Below are 15,198 nucleotides of genomic sequence, written 5' to 3' on the forward strand. Positions count from 1 at the left end.
CAATGATGCACAGCCTGGCCTGCGCTCCGGTGACGAAACTAACGTCGATAAACGTATTAAGTCAAAGACATACACGCCTTACTTTAGTTGAGATTTAATGCTCATAATGTAACGTTGTAAACACTTTTGAAGCCTCAATTGCTGTCATCGCAACGGGAATAAGGCTGTCATCATTTTAACTTCCAAATCGCTGGTGAGGATACAGGCTATGAACGTTTACCGACATTGGGAAATGCGATGTTTTAGAGTTTGATATGGCAACTTAATACACGCAAGATATGCCAGTAGCAATATTAAACAGCTTTAATTTATTTATAAAGAAAAAATTTAGGCTAGTGCATATTTGTATTTGAAAAAAAAAATATATATATATATATATATATATATATATTTAAATTTTGAAAATATGAAGATCTTTAAAGAAACTCACTAATCGGTTATTCAGGTTCGAAGAATTGTCTGCTCAGTGTTTTCTTTTTTTTGCGAGTATCTTGAATTATCGATCACAGAACTCGATTTTTAAAGAACACGGTTATCATGTTGACATAAGACGAGATACTAGATAAAATCTAATATTTTGCTCGAATTTTTGCACACAACCGTCTTAAGCAGATTATAATATGCTTTTAAAAATTACTTTTTAAAGACAACACTATTGAACAGTCCAGTGTCTTGGATGTTACACATGTACAATAAATTTCTAATTTTATTTTCAAATATTGAAAGAAATTATTTATCAAAATTTTTGTAAACTATCAAAATTGTTTATTCTGTCAACTGATTCGTGCAATTGTGCTTTATGCAATTGTGCAAAATTTCAGATCGATTGGACAGGTCAAATTGTGTCATATATGGATTATATGATTTGTAGCATACGAAATTATTTTTAAATTTTTTAAAAATGAAAACAATTTTAAGTTATAAAATTTTCTATTCTGTCAATTGATTCATGCATTGTCTCCAACTTTACGCAAGTGTGCAAAATTTCAGAACGATTGGACAGGTAGAAGTGTGTCAAATATCGATAATAAGATTTGTAGCTGACAAAATTATTTTAAATATTTTTAATATTGAAATTTTTTTTATTCCTAAAATAATTTATTCTGTCAATTGATTCATGCATTGTCCCCAACTTTACGCAAATGTGCCAAATTTCAGATAGATTGGGCAAGTAGAAGTGTGTTAAATATCGGTTATGTGTTTACTGAGCAGGTTATGTGTCGGCTGCCTGGAAAATGAGCCAGTTCACGGGAAAACTTCTATTTTTTAGTTTCAAGCTGACGGTGATTCAAATGATTTTTAGATTCAAGCTGACGGTGATTCAAATGATTTTTTTTTTAATTTTCTTTATTCTGGATAGTCGATGGTTCTCAGAGCTCAATGATTTCAAATAATAAAGCTTATTTACACAGACAGAAATGTTTGCCTTTGTTTGCAGTAATGAAAAAAGATGCCAGCATGCAATACATAACAATTATCGTGGCAACGAAAATTCATTTAGGAATGCTCCATTGCGTGGAAATAATATATTTCAAATTATCGGAGTAAAATTCAAGTAATTTAAGGCATTCATCGACAATTTCACGTTGGTTTAGCCTAAACGCTAATATCGACGAAACGTGAGTCGGGAGTCTAACGTGCGTGAGATATTTGATTTGTTGTTTGTCACCGACAGCCGACAAGAACTCTATGAAAATCCCAATATTCTCTAAAAAATTATCATGTTACAGAAAATGAGGAACCATATCTCATTGTCGACGACATTGCTCATGTTTTCACACCGTAACAACACGCCACGGTCCCGCAAGCGGCAGAGCGACGACTGAACAACACTCAATACGACGAAGGCAACTTCGCTACTACGTATAACGAACTTCATAGTTCGGCTCAAGTTGGGTACGAAAAGTACGCCGCTTTCCTTATCATTTAGGCAGTTCCTAATTATCCTTATATTTTTTAGGCCAAGCAAATTTGTATATATTTTATTTGCAGTTAATACGTATATTTGGAGCAATGAAACGGCGAGGAGGGGTAATGACAAAAGACTAGTTGGCAGCCGCTCAGTTGTCTAGGAGCGATCGCAACAACATTGCCTGTAACCTCTCCTGGTTGGCCGGCCACCTGCACACGCAAATCGACCCGCATAAAGAAACTATACAAATCGATCTCTTCTTTTAATTCGTGCTGGTCGTTATGAGAATCTCTTGACAAACGTCAACAATTATATTATGTACAATATTCTAAGTGCAACATGATCCACAATATGAGGAACTAAAAATTAATTTTTACACTGGGAAATGATCAGAAACAAGGCCGGACCAAATATCAACCTTCGAGAAATTTGTGAGCTGCAAATGTTACGACACAATCAAACAAGAATGTTCTAATAAAACTCTTTATTAAGCAATACAAAACCATGGCTTAAACACTAATACTCTGCGCCTTCCAAACGAAATGAACAGCTTATCTTCACATCCATGTTGCTCAAATGTTATTAAAAACATAACTTCGTTTACAAGAAAATAAATCAATTTGGTGGATGGCAGACACTGAAAATCTGGTAAATATAATTCCGCACTTTTAGTCAAAAGTTTTCAGACGATGAAAAAATAATATTAAACTGATGCGAAAGAGTGAAAATTTTTCGTTATTGCTGTTGAAGATGGTGCGTTAATGATACGAAACAAAGAATATAAGAAAAGTTACAGCCAACTTTACTACTTTAGGACTGGCCAAAAAATGTTCTAACTACCGTAGAAATAAACATTACGAGGCCTCAAGCCTAATGCAGCAAACAGATAATAAAATAAAAAATAAAAAACCTTTAAAAATCATAAATACTTCTTACGTACTACGGAGATGAAAGTCAGACAAAAAAAAAAATCAGAAAAAGGCAGACTCTACAAATGGTCAATAATAGACTAACAAGAAATGTTTAGTTCCGCGTGTAACAGACATGTTCAAAAATGCTCTCTCTTAAGATGGTAAAATATATATATATTTCTAATGTATGCAAGTTACCCAGACGCTAATTAGATCAAATACTCGTTATTTCTGTTCCAGGGCTTCGGAGAGAAACACTTAAGTACCAACAGCATAAGTTCAATGAAGTATTTTCCCAATACCTGCGAGCCGCAACGCTTAAAAAAGTCTTTTAAGGCTCATTGAAAAATATCGAAAGAATAATGATTGTTGCAGCGTAAAAAACCATACAAAACTAAGTATCCTGGAAATATCCTGCCAGCTTCAAGTGACGCATCGAATGTCCGATTATCAAACTAAAAAATAGAAGACTCTGATGGAGCCTGTAACCTAAAAATAGCTGCTGAGAGCAAGACGGAACAAACAGTGAGAACATATAAACAGCACCGTCCAGCAGAGTTCATGATGGACAACTAATAGATGGAATCGTACAGTAATAGTTGAGGTAAGCCTAAATAAAAATATCCTTGAAATTACTCAAACAAGTAATTTCTAATGTCAATTTGTCAAGAACAAATACCTAGTTGCAGTCTAAACGATCGCCGTTGAACACAAAGATACAACAACATAAAGGTCCATTGATATCATACAAAGAAAGTCTTTCATTATACTCCAAAGCACAAAATTTAATTTGATAGAACTGCTCTCTTCAGGGCAGGGGAGATGATCAGCCGATTATTTCAATCTAAATATTTAAACGCTCTCAAACTAATCCTGGGAATGATGAATCCAGTGATTTGAATTAAGTACTTCAGCTTCGGAAAACATCTTCGTCAGAGTTAGTTCTGAATATTTTCTTCAAGAAGGTCGTTCACCACATCGAGAATCTGAGATGCCCTGCAAAAAAATGTCACGGATGACGTTAATCACAATTACTTAAACAAACAGCATAACAAGATTCAAACTTTATCGGTCAAGTCAGCTAAATTTTCTAATTGTTAAATAATTGCGTGTTTGCACACAGAAAAGCGTAGATCCATTTAATGCTACTGTAAATATATCAAAGATACTCAATATAACCGAGGCTCAACTAATGCACCCACAAACTGGATACCTCGCATATGCTTGGTCGCGATATATACTAGCATATACACGTGATGGACGAGGGATAAACCCACATGGCGTATACTAAATAAAGTAAGAGCAGGAACACAAGCTAAGAACTCATTCGCGCTCCAGCAGTTTCAGCTTCATAAGTATTTTCATACTTCTTTATACACTTCACTGCCTCATTCAAGTTGTAATTCGAGGAAAATTTTTCCGATGATCCTTCTGGCCGACGAAGATCTATCGTCACTGTACACGACAGATCTATCGTGAATGTTTAAACGCTTAACCAACGTAGATTCAACCTAAGATGCCTGGCAGGCAGGATTTCACCTGGTGTTGACATCCTGCACGAAGGAGCCAAGCAAGTCACGCAGGAGTAGCAGTTGGCCGCGACGCAAGCTACCCGCTTGACCGCGCGATGGCGGCAGCTCGAGTGCACCAAGCAGGTCGTCTCGTAGGGAACCATCGCACAACTCATCAGCAGCAGATCCGAACAAAACTCGACCGTCCATCCGCTTTGGAGTCGCGTTCTCCTGAAATAATGAAAGTTAATAGAGACTAACTAAGCTTAACTTCACAATTTCAACAGTTTACTCTGGAAAGAATAATTAAAAATTTTAATACAAAATAAAGTATTAAAAATGAACTCGTGGGAAATCCTACAAAAGGTAACATCAAATACCCTGATATTATGATTTATGAGTGTTGCACTTTCAACCGAATATTGACAAGGCGTCAATTTCCCTCACCTGATTAGTGTTAAGTCGGGTAACATCTGAATAAGCAGCCGTCGCTGGGGGATGAGCAACCACGGGCGCTGGCTGGGCACACTCGAGACTCCAGCGACACCCACTTGAAGTCGATGGCGATATGGCCTTGTCGTGAAGCTGGTCCTCGTGTTCAGCTGAAGCAGGGGCGTTCTGCACCGACTTTCTCTTACTCGCAATCGATTCATAATTTTCTACTTTTTTATCAGAGTTATTGTCTAATGTCAATGGGTTTCCGGAGCATGACGCATAGATAGATGAAGGTTCATTATTAAAATTAACTTTGGAACGACAACCAAGACCAGAAGATTGCTTAATCTCTACAGACTTGTTTTTATCATCAACATTTTCCTGGCAGATGTCGTCAAACAGAATGGCCTCTGGAGGGATTTTTTCCGCATGAGGCAAAGCAGTTCGTATCTTGATCCTCGTCTTGCGAGTGGGTGATGCAGCAGAAGAGGTGTCAGAAGAATGAACATCAGGAATCATGCCATCAGAGACTTGTATCACGTCGTAGGTGCACGCATCAAATTTCACTTTTAACTGACTGGGGTTCTGTATAGATGTAAAGGCTGCAACGCCGTCACATGAAGATTGGTCTTGGTTCTCGTTGGCAGCCAAATTCGGAGAGGCGCCGCAAGCACCAGGTAAGAAGGCAACCTTTCGGTTGTTTCCTCCTTCTCGAACGTCATCGAGGTGAGTGCTCTCGAGCGGACCATTGCTGTTCCCGTTGCCTCGTGACACACCAATCGAGCTGATTTCTCCTGAGGCAATCAACGTTGATGGAGACACGGAGGACGGAGTGTTTGGAGGAACTTGAAGATGTCTCCGTCGAGCTGCCTCAGGATGGCCAATATTCTTAATTGGCGCATTATCTGGGCGCTGGACACTAGGTAAAACATTTTCAAGTAACTTTACCAACTTTTCGGCTTGAGGCAATTGCACGCTGTCCTGAAAATCATCCGAGACCTTTGCAGCTGAATGTACTTTGATGATACTTTCATCAGTTATATCTGTATCTTTCAGATTCTCTTTGTTATTCTTATCAGTTAAGTTTTTATTCACACCAAGTTCGTCAGAAATCACAAAGGGTTTTTGAACTGGAGAAATTTGTGGATCCCAAATAAGCTTTTCTTCCTCGCATTCGAAAATTTTCAGCGACAAGTCAGCGGGACTGGGGCTGGCGTCCCGTAAAACTTCAATAGAAGATCTTTCTTGCAAGGTCTTGTCTGCCCAGCTTCTTTCGCTAGGCTGCGAGACTTCCATCAATTTATTCTTAGTCACCTCAGAGGAGTTATCAGTTAGCTTATCGGCAACAGGAAATGAACATTTGTAAGACTTGCCCATTTTCGCTGACCTTGGAGCATTCCTTTTAGGGACTTTCTCTGAATTTTCTTTTTCACATTCTTTCTTTGCAAGACGTGGATAGAAAGTTATTTCTTCTTCGGAAGTTGATGATACGGCATATAGAGATGAATTCTTACGGCGTTTGTTCACCTCCTGGCCTTGACGCGTCGGCCACTTTCGGAGCGTTTTATTCTCTTGGCGCGTCGAATCCTCACGACGCGACGGATTCTTACACCTCTTCTCGGAAAATCGTGTTCTCGGTCGGTTTAACTGTGACGCTTGACTCTCATTTCCACTTGAAGAATGTTTCTCTATTGTGGATTTACGGTGTATTTTTAGATAGCTTTTCCCAACGTATTTCTTAGAATAGAGGCTCATGTCCTTGCGTTTACCGCAAAACCAGCTCCGGCCGCTGGAAGAATCAACGTCGGAGAAGATAGAGGCGTGATGAGCCTCTCTGTCCCCCGCGGATAGACGAGTGTCATCCGAGTCGAAGAAAAGGCCCTTATTTTCAGAGAAATTTCCACTGTTACGCTTTTCAGATGCAAGCCGAGTAGATCGCCTTCCATGTGCCCTCCCTGTAGCAGAAAGATCGTCTAGTGGTTCAGGGGAAAACTTAACCTCATCGGCATCCCTCTTGAAAAATTTTTTCTTTCTCACACTTCTAGGCCGAGATGAAGGGGGAGATTTCACCGCGCTAAATGTTTGGGACGATTCATTGGCGACGAAGGCAGAACTGTTAGCGGTAGCCTGTGCTTTCACAATACCAGGTAATTCTTTGCGTGAGGTATGTATTTCATGCTTGCGACTGTGTTGCAACTCAGTTTCCTGTAAATTATGCGACGATTCTTCGTTTAGGCTGCTCCCGATGGGCGCTATGCCGCTCAACATGAGCGATGCTTCAGAGCGGTGGTACACTTTATCAATACTGTCCACAGGCGGAATTTCTTCCAAAATTGAGGTGGAGGAGTCGAAGAGCTTTTTCTTGCAGCCACGAGATCTAGTGCTAGGCAGCGTCGTTAGCTTAAACGGCGCCTTCAGCTTTTCGGTAACCCCCTCAGCCCGTTTGTAATGGGCGGGTAGCTCATGCGTGGCTCGTTTAGCTTTTTTTCTACGTCCGCCACTGCTACTAGTGGCGTCACTGAATTTAAGGCTTGGCTTTTCAAATTTTCGTTTCTTGCGACGAACAATTGGAGATTCGTAAATATGCACGTCGCTGTAAACGTCATGTAAACTTGAATCGCTTGAATAATTCGAGCCGAATAATTCGGTTGATTTTTTTGAAATTTCTATGGCGTCATTTAAGTCATGGTCAAGATTTTGCTCAAAAATATCTATGGGGTGAGAAAGAGACAAATGGACTTGTCGCACCGGGCTTGAATCACCAGCCACTGCGACAGGAGCCGTGGACTTGGATTCGAGACTTTCTTCATTTTGGCGAACTCCAGTGTCGAGGTTAGTGATAGCTTTAGGCGAACAAAGAACTTCCGTCAGTCGACTCAATTCCACATCCCTTTTAACGGAACTTGTTTCCAACACAGGAACAGACTTGTTTTCACATTCGGCATCAGCCATAGCGAATTCGTCAATTCTTTCCTGGAAGATCAAAGAGTCAGATAACTCACCTACGTCGCCTACATTATCCATTAAAGCGATGCCAGCATTAGAAATAATAGTTCGAGACTCAGCCATGCTCGCGTCAACAGACGGCAGTGCTTGCGCACTTTCTTGAGACAGTAGCCTTGCATTGATATCTTCTGAAATTTCCATGTTTTGTATTTTGGAACCAGCCTCCACTTGACTTGTTTGCTTGGCGCTATTAATTTTGCAATTTGCTTCATTTGAAATTACTATTGCATTTTCCACGTTGGACATTTCGATCGGTTTAAGCTGATATTCCGTAACAGATTTTTCCAGAAGCGATAACATCTGAGATGTGGACAAGATGGTGGCCGCCACTACAGGACTCCGCTCAGCCTCCTCAGTCTTGTCGTGGACAGCTGGTGAAGGATAGCTAACATTAACCGGGTCAGTTATGGAGCAATTTTCAACAGGGCTCTGCAGTTTTGAGCAGTCGTGAGACACAAGGAGAGTGTCATATACGATTGTGTTGCATGTAGCTCCAGTAAACGAATTAACTTCAGTATCCCTAATTACGATGGGGTCCTCAGCCTGAGAAGGCTGCACGACTGCAGGACTAGACTCGAACTTTTTTGCTTGGTCTTCAATGGCCCTGGGTGATTCGAGAGGACGCAGTGCAACGTACGCAAGTAATATCTTCGGGTCAGTTGTCTCCGAGACGGATTTATCAACCTTCTTCGTGGCTTTGCTGTCATCACCAGGCGAAATATCCTTACTAACTCGTTTAAGTTCACATCTGTTTTCACGAGTATCATCGAGGCAGTTGGAAGCTTCGAGAGACGAGTCCCGAGGATGATTAGGAGTGCGCATACAGAACACGTCGGCATCGTACTTGCATTTCTTGGGCATCGGTTCAAATGTCAACTTTGAAGCTGGGAATTTATTCATGCTACGATTGTGATGCGATATAGTGGAATTAGCAGCCCCATTTTTAGCTTTTAAAGTCCTCTTAGACGAACGGGTGGTAATGTTCTCCAAAGATTTCTGAGGGGATGCTAACGGAGATTCCTTGTCTTTGATAATTTGTGGAGGAGTGAGACAGGTCTGGTTTTGGCCCACTGGTGATTCAGGGGATTCAGGGACCGACATTTCCCCACGATCATGACCACTGATGAGATCAGAAGCAGTTTGCTTATCTCCCGCACATTGAACAGAGATATCAGGGCCAATGAGGACAGAATTCCCGTCTTCACACACTCTAACTGCGGGTGACAGAGCGCTTGATGCAGAAAGGCCTTCAGAGTTTTTTAATTCTGAATTATCCTCATCTAATGTTCCACAACCATCATGATTCTTGGCATCCGAGACCAGGAACACCGGAGCAGAGGACACATTCACTGTGTTCGTTGTGGCATTCTGATTCTCAGAAACACGTGGTTTTGTTGTTTTCACTTCGTTGTCGTTCGCATGCATCATTGGAATTGAACATGCAGAAATTATGTCCGATTCCACGTCCTCGCTGCGTGCTTTGGTTAATTTTCTCTTCAGAGAGAGTGTGCCTCTGCGTCCGGTCGGCACGAAAGATTGGCCACCAGCTTCAGGCACCGAGCTCGGCACAATATCATCTTCGAAGCGTTGATCTACATCTGCAGCCCGTTGAGAATCAACAAGTTTTATATTGTCGTTCAGAAGAACATCATTGGAAGGTATTAGTCCTGGAACGTCCACTTGATTCTCGTGAAGTTGCTCGCTTTCTCTGCCGCAGTTTAGTTCCTTTTGGGAATAAGACGCAATTGGTAAGGCATGTCCAGGTCCTTCATGAGAAATTACGGTCTTCGGAAGATGAGAAGAGGTTGGCATGGACGAAGGATCATTAGAAACGCTCACGGCAATCTTGACTTGTTCAGGAGAGGAAGAGTCAGGGTAGATGGTTTTACTTGACCCTGATCCTCCACTGCTAATTAGGCGGCCGGAGTGTGAACGACAGGATGTGGTGCCAACCATACTCAATTTATCGAATGCAGCTAAATTTACATCAGTTGATTTGTAAGCAGAGCGAGGCGTGCAATTGATTCTTACTTCGCCAGATTCAACGTTCTTGGCGACAGCATCCTCTAACAACGCGTCAACAGGTGGAGTTTCGGGTATGATTTGCTGGTCAATTGAGGGACTGACACCATTGACTTCAGTTTGATTCTTACTCCGCTGAGAAGCTCCTGTTAGATCCACATGAGATAGCGAAGAAGGTTGTGTTGCTGAAAACGCGCGAGAAGATAGCGCTCCATTCTTGAGCGACGAAGGGACGAAATCATCAGATTGCGTTTCGACAGGCGATAAGCTTGTTTTATCTGACAACAAAACGACTTATGTTAAAAATAAAAGATTTAGGAGAAGGCTTACATTAATTTGGATTTGAAGAAACAGTCTATTTGATGATCAACAACATAGGTAGCGATCAAGAACAACGTACAAAAAAGGATAAAAAAATACTATAACCAATAAAAATTGTAGGTAAGTTAAATTAGAAATAACATTATCAGCAGATGATACCGAGTTTTTAGTTCAATGCAAAGTTGCAAGATATTCACCAATGACGCGGCGACGCACGAGGTTGTTGCTGAGCGAAGCCTTGGCTTGATGAGAGGACGCCACTTGGGGGGGAGTAATCGTGCCAGTTATTTGTCCTGGAATGAGCGAAGATATTAATCATATAATCTGCGCACTTCTTCAAAACTTTCGAATAAATTTGAAATATTTATATTCTATTTATTGTGACGTCAAAAAAAGACACAAGTATACTTCTATGGCAAGACTAAAAAACCGAACTGAGGTCAGATGCATTCAACCATTCGTGATAGTAATAAGCGTGGAAATAAATAAACACAGACATACACTCACAGCTTGGTCACATCAGGTAGTAAAATTTAGCGCCAAACATTAAATTCAATAAACCGAAACCCAAAAAATTTAGTACTATCTGTATTTTGTGTAGAAAATCAGCGCAAATTATAATTCATCATTGGTTAATCGACATGATCCGGAAAAGAAAAGACAACAATCAACACATTCACATTCCAAAAGCCAAATGTGCCAACAGTGAGTCGATCACAAGGCCACTCTCAGGAAGAAGGGTTTTTTATCGAAAGCAAATCTGTAGCAAGCACAAGAACCTGTAAAACCAACTCACGTTTGTTTTGTCTATGGCCAGTAGCTGTAATTGAAATTTTAAATTTTACTATGTAAATTTTTGTTCAAGTCATTCATTTGAACTCAACGGTTTTTCCTTCCGTTCAAATGTTGATGCAGCTACAACATAAAGGTAATTCACAATTGTGCAAATATTTCAAAAGCTCGCTAAATTGTGCACTGTGGTCGGCTGAAATCTACTTGCCTTGAAAAATAGGAGCTTCACGCTGTCGGCTAACTGAAGGTCGTTTTCTTGCACCGACAGAACTTCCTTTGCTCTTTGGGAGAGATAAAGTAATTAATTTTGGAGACACGTTTGAAATGAGAAAAATTGGTTAATGAATTTGCTAGATCCTCACATAAATTGAGCAACAAAATAAATCTTATTTCGAAAAAAATTTTTAACACAAGATATGTCTCTAAAAATGATAAATAAATATTAACAGAAATTAGTTTACAAATTAGCACATTCTTTTAATGAAACCAATACGTAACATTACTGTATAGTATATGAGAATCACTCGTATAACTTGAATGTAATTACTCGTTGACGGCGGCTGAGTACAAGGCCGGGGCTGGAGTCCGCACGGTCGCTGGAGTTGCTGGTCTCGGTGCGGCTGGAGTGAGCGCGCATGCGGGACACTCTAGCAAAGCTGTGTGTCACTGAGACTTTGCCACGCGTCAGTGACGCCGGAGGTGTGGCGGCACTTGGAGTATGCACGCCTTTAGGCGTCATAAGCACTATCTGAAAAAAAAAATCAATCAAAGTAAATAAAGGAATTCAATACTTGGAAAAAATTTTTCATTAGAATAATTTAACTTATCTTAATAGCTTTGGGCAGGTAAAGTAACCAAAGTAGCTACTGGTTTTCTCAAATGAGCTTGCTGGTATTAGATCCAAGGATGAGCAAACAATTATTACACTCATTGGGACAAGTCTCATAGTTTTCATTGCATTTTCATTCTTTCTGCAGTCACGAATATGTAGAGAATTCAAATGAGTAAGTTACCTGCAAGTTAGAACCAAAAAGTTTAGAAGCGACGGTGACCATATCAGGCAGTGGAGGCTCAAACACCAGACGGAAGACAGGATTTGGATCATGGATGTCTTCGGCTGAGTTGTCCTGGTGCACACACGTACGTCATGAGTACGAAGAAACAAGAGAAACAATGCCGAGGAAAGTGAACTTCAAAATTTTGATCAGGCAACCTAATTCTGAATTATACTACCTAAAAGAGGAAAATCAGCTGTGAAACAAATGGTTGGATCTACCTAGATGTGGACCACTACACACCAGAGAACTGGCGCTCGGAGGTAAAGTTAAATATTCTCTTTGGAATGAGAAGAATTAACTTGAGACTCAACTTGATAAGATGAATGAACTTCGAACCAAATGCATGTGTCAGCCTATATGTGGACCACTACACACCTGAGAAGTGACACTCGGAGGTGAAGAGAAATAGTCCCGGGCAGGCTTGCTCAGCATGAGGCACAGAGTATCAGAGTGAAGTGTGCGCTGCAAAGTGCCTCGCAGCACATCTGTAGTGTACACAATGACAGTTTCCCACACTCGATCGGGGGAGGGTTTCTCCGAGTCGGCGGTGTCACAGAGCACTGAGACGGACTCACTACCCAGGTTGAAGTCCACCCACAATTGTTCATAGGAGGTGGCATTTGGTTTGACAATTTTGAGGCAGCCTAAAGTGACGCTTGTCGCCGCATACGTGTGCACAAGGCGGGAAGGTCCCAGAAAGTTGTTGAATGCGTTTAAAAAACGGCGACAGTCCTGCAATACCGATGCAAGTAAGTGCAGCACAAAATCAAACTATTGCATTCTTATCAACTGCATACATGAGGTTAATCTAATAATTTATTAATTACTACAAAAAGTAAATTCATTATTGAGAATCGAAAAGAAAAACATGTTCTGAGCTTTAGTACATTACGTATATCCTTGCTCAACCACAATGGACTGCTTTGGACCTTATAAATAAGGTTGTCACAATTAACGGTCACATCGTCTGACAAAATATACAAGGAACGCCTTAAAACTATGCAACAAGATACCATTCCAAATTCAAGATCAAAATGAGATTAAACAATACGAGGCCCGTGAAAGCACAAAAAAACATTAAGAGATATACGCAGGAATTTCACACTACTAACATAAGCTGTAACATCAATAGATCTATTCAAAGATAGTTTAAACTTGCCGGATCAAAGTCTACAATGCGTGTGAAGAGTGCTTGGAGAGTGCAGGGCAACTGAGGGAACCAACGAGTGACGTTGGCGCTGCGCTCACTACAGCCGCTCAGGCGGAAGATCGACTCTACCAAGCTCGTCTGGAAGTCGTAGTCGCCCACTTGCTCGAGAGTTGCAGGCAGCTTGTTGCTTTACAGTACAAAGAATTACAACGACATCTTGCAGCAAAAAAATGGTAATGCACGTCTGAATCACGGTTATCTTCAATGCAGAATAAGTGAATTACATAAATAAAACAATAAATAACTTCCACAATACAAATCACATGAAACAAAAAGCAAAGGAAAAGAAAGCATTCTTGGACAACAAAAACTGTGAGATACTGCAAATGTGCTTACAAAGCATTTCTGTTAGAGCTTCGGAACATGCCCCGCCCCCGGGATGAGCAGCGCTCTAGAAGGCCGTTGAGCGCCTTACATCGGATCAAGCGAAACAGATTACACAGAGATGGCGACAGGGCTGACTTGAAGAGACGAGGGCCCAGGCAAGTAAGCAAGTGGTCAGTCGAGCCAGGCAGAGTCTGCACCAATACCTGTGAAGTAACAGTAGTGAGAAATTCAAAAAAATCCCCTATAATGTGCCGAACTCAAGTAGTGACCTCAATGGTGTCAATAAAGTAATATTTGTATATGAACACACACGAATTTATGATACAATCTATTGTGAACTTAGCACTTGAAAAGCTTCTGAAAAGCTAACCAGACACACTTTTCTTCAGCCTTATTTTAAAAATGATTGTTCATCTCTCACAAAATAGCCCATGTTCATGCATGCAAGTTGATCTTGGTCAGAATCAAATTATAAGCAATATATAATCAATGGAAACATCTCACCAAGTGCTGCTGATGCAGACTCTCCCAGAAATTGACAACAATCTGAGTGTAGGGATGAGACAGAGGCTGTTCACCAGGCACATGTTTAACTTTCTCAGCCAGGTCCTGTAGTGTCATATAAGTCCGCAACAAATGACTTTGTTCTTCATTCCCTAATTTTTCAACAGCATCCATCAAGATGTTAATGAGCATCAGGCCAGCATCCAGATCAGTTTCTTCCTTTGCCTATTGTTAAAACAGACAAAAATTTAAATTAAGAAATTAAGAAGAGATTCATTACAGCATATCATATAGTACTCATGAATACAATTTCATGACAGAATTATTATTTGCTCCTTGTTGTGGATCTATACATGTCATGAAAAATACTGAAAATCATTATTGCTCATGAGAAATTGACTATATAAATTAGATAGAGCAAAATGGTGCCTTTCTATAAGTTTGCAGGCCAAATTCAAGTAAATTCATTTATAAAATATGCAATTTTTTTGCATTTAAATCAAAAGCAGCCAGAGGAAGAGAAGAGAATTAGGTGAATAACAAACCAGCTCAGCAGCACTCAATAAGGCTCCCAGCATCTGTTGCGTCCATCCTTTGCTGATGAGTTTCATCAACTTCTTCAGGAGCTTCTTGCTGCTGAGAGGAGTGGCAGCTCCACCCTCACTGCTATCATCTGACACAATGTTGCTCATGTGTATACCTTGCAGATCTTGAGTTGCACCATAAACATTTGTACAAGCCATGGTGCAGTTATTTGCTGCTTAGCTAGTTTTAACCCTAATATAAATTCAAATTCAGATCAGTTCTATTTCCTGAAAAAGTGGATAATTTTAAAATGTATTTATGTAAAAATATTAACCTTCTTAATCTCAGCTTTGAATCGAACTGTACCTACTACATGCAAGGTGAATTATTAATATCAAATATGTAGAAGCTTCCAAATATCAGTTACCCAAAGACAATATCAAGTGTCAGGATGTTTCTAAGTATGCATAAAAAAACTACATTCTTGCAAAAAAATGTGTTGATGACAGATGATGAGAGAATATATAAGTACTGATCAGCTGGAGGTGAGGCAAGATTACTAGGCAGTTTTTCAATTGTTTTGCCATTAGGCCCATTGTTTTTAGTCAGCAATAAGACTAATGGCAAAATTATAAACAACAATATAGGTTAGTTTTTTAAATTT

The 15,198-nt window shown here is 40.2% G+C and overlaps 1 protein-coding gene across 1 annotated transcript; it reads right to left on the bottom strand.

Moving 5' to 3' along the window:
• Window positions 1-2,379: 2,379 nt before the first annotated feature.
• LOC108682574 lies at window positions 2,380-14,798 on the bottom strand. Its single transcript, XM_047885158.1, has 12 exons — window positions 14,555-14,798; window positions 14,010-14,234; window positions 13,515-13,708; window positions 13,128-13,305; window positions 12,344-12,700; window positions 11,924-12,037; window positions 11,458-11,658; window positions 11,119-11,191; window positions 10,316-10,411; window positions 4,782-10,075; window positions 4,363-4,565; window positions 2,380-3,819 (listed from the first exon to the last, which is right to left on the bottom strand). Exons 1-12 carry the CDS (start codon window positions 14,750-14,752, stop codon window positions 3,762-3,764), a joined length of 7,191 nt encoding a protein of 2,396 aa, XP_047741114.1. The 5' UTR covers window positions 14,753-14,798; the 3' UTR covers window positions 2,380-3,761.
• Between the last annotated feature and the right edge of the window lie 400 nt (window positions 14,799-15,198).

The sequence above is a fragment of the Hyalella azteca genome, unplaced genomic scaffold (assembly GCF_000764305.2).
Source record: "Hyalella azteca isolate HAZT.00-mixed unplaced genomic scaffold, Hazt_2.0.2 contig17115, whole genome shotgun sequence".
NCBI lineage: Eukaryota > Metazoa > Arthropoda > Malacostraca > Amphipoda > Hyalellidae > Hyalella > Hyalella azteca.